The sequence below is a fragment of the Camellia sinensis genome, chromosome 6, assembly GCF_055761805.1.
Source record: "Camellia sinensis isolate YWXY chromosome 6, ASM5576180v1, whole genome shotgun sequence".
Classification (NCBI taxonomy): domain Eukaryota; kingdom Viridiplantae; phylum Streptophyta; class Magnoliopsida; order Ericales; family Theaceae; genus Camellia; species Camellia sinensis.
The window spans coordinates 159280645-159292065 of NC_138966.1; the positions used below are offsets into that span (position 1 = coordinate 159280645).

The 11421-nt window shown below is 34.7% G+C and overlaps 2 protein-coding genes across 2 annotated transcripts; both read right to left on the reverse strand.

The window, feature by feature from the left end:
- Positions 1-6094: 6094 nt before the first annotated feature.
- Positions 6095-6571, reverse strand: LOC114286919 (monooxygenase 1). Its single transcript, XM_082876612.1, has one exon. The coding sequence runs from the start codon at positions 6569-6571 to the stop codon at positions 6095-6097; it is 477 nt and encodes a 158-aa protein (XP_082732738.1).
- An 807-nt stretch (positions 6572-7378) lies between these two features.
- Positions 7379-9852, reverse strand: LOC114284280 (monooxygenase 1-like). Its single transcript, XM_082876613.1, has 4 exons — positions 9731-9852; positions 8531-8699; positions 7529-7757; positions 7379-7386 (listed from the first exon to the last, which is right to left on the reverse strand). The coding sequence occupies exons 1-4, from the start codon at positions 9850-9852 to the stop codon at positions 7379-7381; spliced, it is 528 nt and encodes a 175-aa protein (XP_082732739.1).
- Positions 9853-11421: the final 1569 nt, after the last annotated feature.

An 11421-nucleotide genomic window follows, 5' to 3' on the forward strand; every position in this document is an offset into this window, starting at 1 on the left:
GGGATTAACAAAGATCCAGTCTCATTTTCACAAGCCATGAATAGTGATGATTCTTCTAAATGGGTCAATGCTATAAATGAAGAGTTAAAATCCATGGAACAGAATAGTGTTTGGGATCTCGTCGAATTGCCTAATAACTGCAAAAACGTCGGGTGTAAATGGGTCTTCAAGACCAAGCGTGACGCAAAAGGCAATATCGAACGATTTAAAGCCAGACTTGTTGCCAAGGGTTTTACTCAAAAAGAAAGCATAGACTATACAGAGACCTTCTCTCCAATATCTAAGAAGGACTTGCTCAGAATCATCCTAGCATTTGTAGCTCATTATGACTTAGAGTTGCATTAAATGGATGTGAAAACTATTTTTCTAAATAGGAATTTGGATGAAGAAATTTATATGGGGCAGCTAGAAGGATTTGCAAAGAAAGGTAAAGAACATTTAGCTTGCAAATTAAAGAAATCCATATACGGACTTAAACAAGCTTCCAAGCAATGGTATTTAAGGTTTAATGATACCGTTATCTCTTTCGGATTTAAGGAAAATGTAGTTGATCAGTGCATATATCTGAAGGTTAGTGGGAGCAAGTTCATTATTTTGGTGCTATATGTGGATGACATTTTGTTAGCTAGTAATGACCTTGGCTTATTACATGAAACCAAGGAATATCTCTCCAAGAATTTTAAAATGGTCGATATGGGTGAGGCAAACTATGTTTTTGGCATAGAGATCTTTAGGGATCGATCTCGAGGATTGCTAGGACTATCACAAAAAGGATATATTGATCGTGTTTTGGAGAGATTCAATATGTAGTTTTGTTCAGGCAGTGATGCACCCATCACGAAGGGTGATAAATTAAGTGAAAAATAGTGTCCAAGGAATGACTTGAAAAGAAAACAAATAAAGGACATTTCATATGCTTTGAGGCTACAAATCATGCTTTATGGTTGCGAAATTTCATCTCAGGACTTGGTGTTGTTGACTCAATTGCTAGGCCGCTGAAGATATATTGTGACAATACCGTAACAGTTTTCTTCTCTAAGTATGGAAAGTACTCCAGTGGTTCTAAACATATGGAAGTAAAGTACTTAGTTGTTAGAGAAAGAGTCCAGAAACAACAAGTGTTAATTGAAAACTTAAGCACATCTCTTATGATTGTTGATCCATTCACAAAGGGATTGCCACCAAAGACATACAAAGAGCATGTTATCAGGATGGGCCTTTTAAGCAACCCTTGATGTGTATGGTTAATCGTGAGTGCTTATTTTTATTTGACACTATTTGCGCAATAATAATTTTGTTTCTGTTTTTCCTGTTCTAAAAGTATGTGTACACATTAAATTGAATATTGAGAAACAGGGAATGTCTTGACAAGACAAATTACAGGGGCCTTTCAGGAAAATAATTATATATCCTGATAATGGACTGGGTTGGTGAAGGTTATCGATGGTGTAGTGCATAGAAGGAAATATGACATAAATGTTATATAACCGCTATGACTCACATTGGTGATCTGAAGTAGTCACAGTATTATAGTTTCTAATATATCTGAACTTATTGGCTATTTTTAAAATTCGTGATCACATGTCAAAGTTTTTAGTGTGGAATCCAATGAGTCCAAATTTTTATAAGTTGCATATTTTTGGAAAAACTCATAATTGCATCATAATTGGCTTAATGGGCCAAGTGGGAGAATGTTGGATTTATTTTCTAGTGTGGCCCAATAGCCTACATATTTTTACATGTTTTATTTTATTTGGACTCCACAATTAGATAAAGCCAATATTATATATAAAGTTCAGTAATTAGAATTTTAATATAATCACTCTTCTAAGATAAGAAGGAAACCTTGATGGATTAGGAATTCTTCTGATAGAGTTTATCTGGCCCTCTTCTCTCCTCTATATAAGGATGGATGACTCCCCTTCTTTTGATATTTATTCCATCACTCTAATTTTTATAGTCATCCTAATGAAGTGAGAGACAGAGAGAAGAAGGTGAGCTAAGAATTAAAGGTTCAACTATTAGGGGTATTTTCTCAACATCTCTAATTCAATGGCTGACAAAGGTATGTTCGTTTTATTCTTGAGTTGTATTGAATTCAAGATCCTGTTAAGTTTAATTTCGCATTATTATTATGGTTACATGTATTATTAAATCTTACAGATTGAACCTCATTTTCATCAAAAATTTCATCAAATTTAAATTTGATGAAGGATTGAAGATGATCTAATGACAGTAGAAAAAACATTTAGTGTGTAATGTATACAATATGTAACTCTAAATAAAATTATATGTGATTTTACAAAAATGTGCAAGTTAAATACAAATTCTCGTAATCATATAAGTTTTATAAACTTACACGAATTTGTATTCAACTTACGTATTTGTGTAAGATTACTTATGTAAATTTGTGAAAACTTACGTAATTTTGTGTAGAGTTGTATACAATGTACATTACACACTAGAAAATTACCTTTAACGAGAATTATGCAATAAAATAAAGGGTAAATTACACTTTGCGCCCTTTATGTTTGGTCACTTTCCCACTTTGGCATGCAAAGTTTATTTTTTTTCAATTTGATCGTTTATGTTTCAAGTTTTTTCAGTTTACTTCTAAACTAATTTCTGTTAAAAATTAAACAAAAACTAACACATTAGCAATCATGTGGTATAAAAATATTTTATTATAACATTTTAATATAAACTTAAACTCTAATATAAAAATATATATTTTTATATTATGTGATAGTTATTATGGTATTTTCTGTATAATTTTGGAAAGAAATTAGTGTTACAAGTAAATTGAAAAAAAATAAACTTTAATGGCCAAAGTGAGAAAGTGAACAAATATAAAAAGGACAAAGTATAATTTACCCTAAAATAAAATATTATACATCATTCGTTTTTTATTATTTTTATTACTTCTTTTTAATATCATTGTCTGTATATAAAATAATACTATCATCCTCTTATTCAGTGGTCATGAATATTATCTATGTAATATCATTGCATTGTGTTCTTAATGGGTGACTAACAAAAAATTTAATTGACAATAATAACTTTAGAAGCACAAAATAACTTAATGTATTTCATGATTTTTATATATTAATAATATCATATAATATTTTACGACTATTAATAGTTTTCTAAGATTTGGTTGAAATGAGCATACTAAGGTGGATGTATGGTAACATTAGAAAATATAAAGTTAGAAATGAACATATTCGTAAATAGGTGGGAGTAGCACGAAAAATATAAGTCAAGAGAGAATAGATAGTGTAGTAAATAGGTATATGAATCTCTTTAATTTGACTAACTAAATAACTATTGCTGGAACTGAATGAAAAATAAAAATTTATGTAGCTGACCCATTTAATAAGGTTTGATTTGATTTGATTTGATTTAATGATTTTTTATGGTTAACTTTACCCCAAGGCATCCTTTCTCTTTTTATAATTATTCAATTGTCAATTTGCAATTGAAAACGACATGAATTTGACCTATCGTTTGAGGGATCAATATATAATGTATTAATTTTAAAAATATGTATCATAAAGGAAGTTATAACTTTTATAATATAAGTTACACAAATAAAAAAAAATCCAAAAAGTGAAAAATCGCTCTGTTTGGTTGTGTTTTCAAACTAGTTTTCTGCTTGATGGTTTGAGTATGATGTTTGGATAGAGTTGTGGAATTAATTTTCCACAACTCTACAGAAAACTCTTTCAAATAAATCACGTTTTTCAATTTTTTTTTCAAAATTTGACCTAACCGGTCGTTTGATCGGAATAGTAGATTTGTTTTTTTGCAATTGATATATTAATTTTTATATATTCGAAAAAAATATTGTCTGAATTCTTTAAATTTTTTTATGTGCTTTAAAATAATTTTTGTTTTATGTTTGGTTATGAGTTGTAAGTTTTTGTGTCAAATATCAAATGTCACATCAAATATTTTCCACTCAATTCAAAACTTTTTTCAAAACTGTTTTTAAAACTCTCACTAAACAAATTTTTCGGACTCAAATCATAATTCCAAACCTCACAAAGCAGACGGCGGAAATGCTTTTGGGGGTTTTAACTCCGGGAAGTCAGCTACCACCGAATTTGCTCCATTACATCCAATCAAATCCTGCAAGATTAGTAACTTTCCTCTCAAATTGTTTTTAGTTCACTACTGTCAATATTAGTGTTTCATCTTCTGAAAACTAAAATTAGCTGATAATTCAAATTCACATGTTGATTTGTTAGGTGCACCTGATGAATTAATGGACCAAGCAATTTATCAAGAAAAGCAAAGAGTGTTCATGAGAAATAAAGTGATTTAAACATTTTTTTTTTTTTTTTGACAACCAGGTGTCCAGGCCAATTTATGCATACCTCGACTAAATCCTGGGACTCCAATGGCCTCAAGGTTTGGATGTTTGGCCTTCGTGGGTTTTGAACTTGTGACATCTTGGGTGGTAAGCCCTTTGGTTGCTTTCTTCATCCACTAAGCCAAACCCCTTGGGGTTAAGTGATTTAAACATTTGCTTACACAATTTATATTTTCCCTCTTTATGTTGTGTTTGACTAAGAGATTTGGGAATAAATTTGGAAACCGAAAGTGAAAAGGTGTTGAAACTAGGTGAAATGTAAATATATTTTATTCATATTTCACCTTACTTTTCTCTTTCCATTTCCCTTTTCCTTTCCAAATCTTCTGACCAAACACAGTATAAAAATTCATCTCTTGTGTTTGAGATATGCTTATCTTGCTCTTTAAAAAGGTTCTCCAGCTTTGAGCCTAAATTTATTCAAATGGTTGGGTTGAATAATGAATAGAGATTGATAACCGATTTATCACAAACCAAATGAAGCCTTCAAGCTTGTATGTGTATTTCGGTGTATGAATACAAATACCTGATTGTTTTGACGATCTCCAGTCTATTACTCAAATGCCTTTATTGACTAAGGCACAAGATTACAATCTGCATTGATGACGTTGCTAAAATTATGTAATAATAGCTCTTTTTTGTCGATCTGGGTACAAGTAGCAACCTAAACAAGCTAGGAAAACACATGCTTTCTAGAGAGTTCTTCGTACCCCAATATGCAGCTATATATGCAAGTAATTTGCAATTTCTTGCTATCAAATATATATACATCTATATTACAACATTATTTGTTTGATTTTATGAGGAAGAGACATCTCCCATGTCGCATGATGTTAGAAATTGATGTTACTAAGTATTGTAGCATGAAGAGACATCTCCCATGTTGCATGAAGTTAGAAATTGATGTCACTAAGTATTGTAAAGGAATTGATGTTACTAAGTATTGTAAAGAGAAAAAGAAATCTTTGACTTTTTGGTATAGGTTATAGGATTTTTGATTTTTTAAAATAGTTTTTTGACTTTTAGATTAAAACTATTACTTCCCAAACGAGACCAAGTCAAAATAAATCTCATTAATTTTCTAAAATGAATAATATTTTCTTAGATGAATTAAGATTTCATAATCGAAATTGTAAAAATCAAAATGAGAGAGGGCTCGACACCCATACCTTTAATAAGTAAGCCTCATTTAGGAACTTAGTTATTTTAGTTGGCTTTTTAACTATTTTATGAGAGGAAAAAAAATTATGTTTTGGAATGATTTGTGAATTTTTTGTAGTTTAATAAATGATTGTAAGAGAAAAAGTAATTGATTGACGTGTGAGATGATTTCTAAAAATGTGACTATGTGCTAAATCAATAGCACAAAATTGAATGAGCACGTGGACCTTAAAAATCAAGAAAACGTCAGGCAAAATGATGAAAAATCATTGAATAGATATATTCCGGACCCCGTTTGGCAAGTGAGTTGGGTTTAGATTGAGACTAAAAAAGCACAAAAAAGAAAAAATAGGCTAAATAAATTAATAAGATAAAATGTTACATCTAAACTATAATTATTACAATTTTTATCTCACACACAAAAAAAAAAAAAAAAAGAAGCCAAAAAATTCTTCTGAAACATAGCTAATTTAATTTAGTTAGGCTAATTAGCCAAAAAGTCAAAAAGCTAGGTTAAAAAAGTTCTTCCCAAATGAATCCTAAATAATTTCTACTTAATTATAGGCAGCCACAATCATAACGGGTATGACCGAGTCTCTCACGAAAGAAGATGACCATCAAGACGATGCATAGAAGTTTCACAACCACAGACGAAGTTTCTAGAAGCTTCCCAACAGCATTTGTTTTCGTAAAAATCTGCACCAATCTCATCCTTCGCTCCTCAATGTACTGATCAAGTGCCACTTCTGCTCTCCTCTGTGTTGCTAAGCATCTAGCCAAAACAATAGCATCTTCCAATGTAATTGAGCCTCCTTGTCCGAGAAATGGGCCCATTACGTGCATGGCATCTCCAACAACCATCACTGTTCCTTTTCTAAACCTCGCGTTTAGTAATTCCCATAGGGCTCGATATTGAGTACCATTAAAAGTTAGTGAATCTACGTCACTGTTCTGTATCATCTCTAACATTTCTCTTGGAAATCCCTTTACTGATTCTAGTGCTGACGATATGATTTTTGTTTTATCTTTTGACATTGTTAAATTTGCAGGTATATATATATATATCATTAGTATCAGTAATGGTACAAACTCATCATTTTTTTCAAAATTACAAATGTGTGGCTTAATTTCTTTTTATAAGTAAATTTTAATCACAAATATAGAAATTGTAGATTAACATATCATAAATGTACAAAAGTATTGGGACAACCAAAAAAAAAATAGATCTCTAATAATCTTTTTCTTTCTTCTTCTTATTCCTTTTTTTAATATACAATGTGAAATACTCACAATGATTCAATATTAATGAGATTCACCTGAAATTTCTTGAACACTTTTAAGATTGGCGGAACTACTTTCCAATTGGACAAACGAACGAAAAAAACCTAAACATGGAGAGGTGCAAACCCCTATAATTTTTCACTTGTATCCCATCATATAATCATGTGCACTTCCAATGTTTTTGTAATTTTTTTTTTTTGGTGTCCCACTTTTAAGTAATTCTCCCTTCAAGATTTGAAAAAAACATATTGAATTTTACTTTAATACATAATTGAGGAGTCATTTGGTAATCTCATATTTTAGTTATTAAGTATAAAAAAGTCAAAAAGTCAAAAAAAAATAAAATTAACGCATACAAAAAATTCAAAAATCTTTTCTCTTTCACTCTACTTTTCGCCTATTTTTTCGTGAAAAATAAAAAAAATATTCTCAACTCATATTTTCGCCAATAAAACAAAACATATTTAAAGAAATAACTTTTCAAATAGCCTCTAAGTTGAAATGTACAAAGAATCAATTAATTTATGATTTTTCTTTTGTTCATATGTTAAATTTGAAAGTCTAAGAACCTAAAATCAGGTATCAAGAAAATGACTCAAAAAATAAACAGCTTGTTGAGATTTAAATGGTATATTATAGATTCATATATAATTTAAATTTGAACTGCACATTCATAATTTTAAATAATCCAAAAAACAAGTAAGATATTACCCTGAGGTGTGATTGGACGGGCAACCAACCAAGATACAAGGTTGTGATCAAGGGGGAATCTTCCAAGCATAACATGGCCTTTGTTGATGGTAACAAATTCAGGGCTAAATCCATGCCCATTTTTGTAATTTGTGAAACCCCTCGCTCCGCCCATTGTTGACTGATTCGGAGGTTTTAATCCAATGAAATTCGCAACCACAGAGTTTACTCGATCACATCCTATCACTACCTGCCATTGATATATATACACAAACTACAATCCCAAATTAGATCAAGTAATTTTAATCTTTCAACTTTGGTTTAGTTTTCGGTGTAGTCTTCAAATTATTATAATTTTTTATACTTAAGTTGTTCGATTGTTTTAATTTTCAATGTGACATTCAACTTTCTATTGTAAATTTTAATTTTTCTCTATTTAATTCGTATTAACTCTCATAAATAAAGTCCATGTACAATTCTTTTTTTAACCCTTTTTTTTTTGTTATTTTTCATCTTTAATATAAAAAATAAAAAAAAATCCAAAATTTTTCCAAACACTTTTCACTTTTAGAGTCTCCTAGATTATAATTACCTAAATTTTTTTTTTTCCCCTTATATTCTTCTAGATTAGATCAAAAAGTTTTTTTTTTTTTTTTTTTTTTTAAAGAAAAAGGTAAACAATTTTTTAAAAATGTCACTAAAGACGATTTTTTTATAAGAAGTGTGACATTTTAAGCCAAATAAAGTCTTAGATGTGAGAAAACTATTATATTTATATTATATGTTTCTTAATTAATCAAATTACATTTTAAGTTGAACAGTCTTAGATGTGAGAACAATTATAACATTTATATCATGTGCTTCTTAATTGATCAAATTTTAGAATCTACTAAAAAAAGGTACAAAACACTAACAAGGGCATAATCCCATAGGTTCTATGGCGAGACCATTACTCATGAGTATTCTTTAATCTATTGGAATTCGTTTCTATGCAAATTTCATATGTAAGTAAGACAAAATTACCTTAGCTTTGATTACAGTGCCATCATGAAGTTGAAGAATTGGAAGTGAAGTTAATGGATCCATTTGGGCATCAATTATTTGACACCCAAAACGTATTGTTCCATCTGGTAGCTCGTTTGCTAGGGTTTTCACTAGAATACTTCCTTTTAGGCATCGAGCTTCTCCATTCCTGACAAAATGTAAGAATAATATTCATCAATATATTTGTCGATATTATCTAATATTCATTGATATCAATATATGATTAATAAAAAAAGAGAGGAAAAAAAAGGAAAAAAGAATAGAAACGAACTCGATTGGTGTTTCTTTGAGGGATATGTTGTTCGTGGAAACCTCTTGAAACCTAGTCAAAAGCTTAATTATAATTACAAATTTTGAGGGAAATGATTAGAGGAATTCAAAGCAAATGATTAGAAATATACATCTATTAATTGATATGTCGATTGATAAATATATATGAGAGGGAGATTCATAATCTGGCTTTGGGCCGGGTAGAAAGAGGTCCGAGCGTGTTTGGGCCGAGCTAACTTGGGCTTGCCCAGAGTTGGTTTGCTCGGTTGAGGTCCCGGGCCCATTTAGCCGAGATGACCGTCTGTCAACCTGGGTTTTATTGTTCGCACACTTAGGTCGGGGGGAAAGGTTTTCCGCGAACCGGCCTAACTTGTCTGGAGCTCAGTCATACCAGAATGCTACTGAGCTCGGTTGTGATGAAGCTCGGCGTGTGGCACTGTTGGACTCGTTAAGTAGCACGGTCGTACGTGGCTGGGGTGATGCCGCTGGGCTGTCTGTTCGCGCCAATGCCATGTGACGGTTTGATTAGGTGGTGTTTAGCTGAATTTACGCTGACAAGTGGGAGAGCATGATAGGAGAGTAGCTCTACGTGTCAATAGGCGAATGGATGCAGAGGTGAGCGCAGAAAGTATATAAACATGACTGCGCCCCCATGCTGGGATGAAAAATCATTTGGTGAGAAAAACCCTTTGTCTGCTGCTCTCCCTTTCCCTCTCCCTCTCTCTTTATCTGAGTGTATGCTAACTTGACCGTCGAAGGGGTTTTCCGGCAACACACCGCCGGATAGCTCATCCTATTGCATTCGCAGGTTAATCGGATCGAATCGAAACTTGGACGCGATAAGTACAGGTAGTATCGAATATTTGCTCCCCGTACAATTGGCGACGTTTGTGGGAACTTTTTGCATACACAACCTTGTCCTTCAAGCTTATTGGATCGCCTTCCATGGCAAACAACGACGAAATACCGTTGTCCGCCATCGACGGTGTTACCCCAGAGTCGGTCAGACGGAGAGACAGACTCCTCGCCATTCCGAGCATGGCGGACATGGAGACTTCCCCAGGAGGACTTCCAAGAGATACACGAGATAAGCGCGCCAGAAGATTTGGTCACTCACGGAGCCCAGACGGACACCGGCGGCAGAGGGAGCCGCATGCTCGCTGCTTGGAGCACAAGTTGAGGGACCAAGATGTCGTCATCCAGAGAATGGCGGCAGAGATGAAAGCTCTCAAATGGCAAGTCAAAGGGAAGGGTGTTGTTGGAGTGGGAGACCACAGTGAGCGCACCCAACCCCGCCGCTCAGGCAGCCAGATCCAGCGTCACACGCCCTCCCTTTCCATCACTAGAAGCTATGGGGTTAGAAACTCAGACCCTCCCACAGAAAAGTCTAGCGTGCAAAATAGTACATACCATCCCTCACGTCCTTCGACTACATCTGAATATTCGTACTCCATTCGTTCAAAGGACTTGAGGGACATCTTGAAGAAGCGAGCTTGCTGACGGGAGGTTCAAAGGGTGCCGGCGCTCCAGCGGTTATCTTACGAAGGTCACGACAGTGAGGAAGTCATGATGCCACCACCACGTTCAGCCGTGCCAGTCCCTTTGGACAAGGATTTGGCAAAGCTGAATGCCATTCCTTTCTCCCTTGAGATAGAGACTACACCGCTCCCAGCGGGCTTTCACCAGCCTAAGTTTACGCTTTATGATGGGAAAAGTGATCCGTACATGTATGTAAGCCACTTTCGGCAGGTCATGGCTGGACACAGGCGTAACGATGCTCTTATGTGCCTTATTTTCCCATCGAGTTTGGGCGAGTTGGGCTTGAAATGGTTTGAGAGGCTCCCGGAGGAAAGCATCGACTGGTGGCAGCAGTTGGCGGAGGCATTCGTGACTTGATTGAAAACCAACACCAAGACGCCGAAAGAAGTGGACCACCTCCTAAGTGTCAAGATGGAGTCAAGCGACACCCTCAAAGCATATAACGCCAGGTATTGGGAAACCTTCAACGAGATCCTACATTGCTCGACCAACCTGGCAATCACCTAGTATAAGCGCGGTCTCCCGGTCGGACATAGACTGAGAGACTTGCTCAAGGTGAATCAACCGGCCTCCATGGGGCAACTGATGCAACACATCAATGAGCATATCTGAGTGGAGGATGATGCGACAGCGTCCACCGTGAAGGCAAATCCGGTGGCAACGGACAAAAGGGTGGCTGGGAAAGTACACGCGGTCGAACAGGAGACAAACCGTCCAAGAGACTGCGCAAGAGAATCAATCCGTGGTCCGGATTGTAGAAGCCGGGGTAAAGGTTGCCACAGTAACCGAGCAGAATATCCCCGCGATGACGCTGTAGATACGAACAAAAAGTTGAATGCTCGGACGGGCATTACCACGGTATTTAAAATTCCAATCTATCGCATACTTAGTGAAATTCGCGACGAGGGTTATGTTCGGTTTCCCGCTAAGTTAGGCGATGCGCAAAAGGATTTCAATCCGTGGTACCGCTGCACATTCCATAGAGAGTGAGGGCACCGGACAGAGGACTGTTTGCCCTTAAAGCAACACTTGAAGGAGTTAGTCGCAGCCGGTCACCTAGA

Excerpts from the sequence above, each read along its gene's own strand:
- LOC114286919 (XM_082876612.1), bottom strand. The coding sequence starts at position 6,571 with ATGTCAAAAGATAAAACAAAAATCATATCGTCAGCACTAGAATCAGTA.
- LOC114284280 (XM_082876613.1), bottom strand. The coding sequence starts at position 9,852 with ATGGCGAGGAGTCTGTCTCTCCGTCTGACCGACTCTGGGGTAACACCG. Across the intron at positions 8,700-9,730 it reads AGCTTGAAGGACAAGGTTGT|GAATGGAGAAGCTCGATGCC; the intron begins GTATGCAAAAAG and ends ACATTTTGTCAG. Across the intron at positions 7,758-8,530 it reads GCACTGTAATCAAAGCTAAG|GTAGTGATAGGATGTGATCG; the intron begins GTAATTTTGTCT and ends TATCAATGGCAG.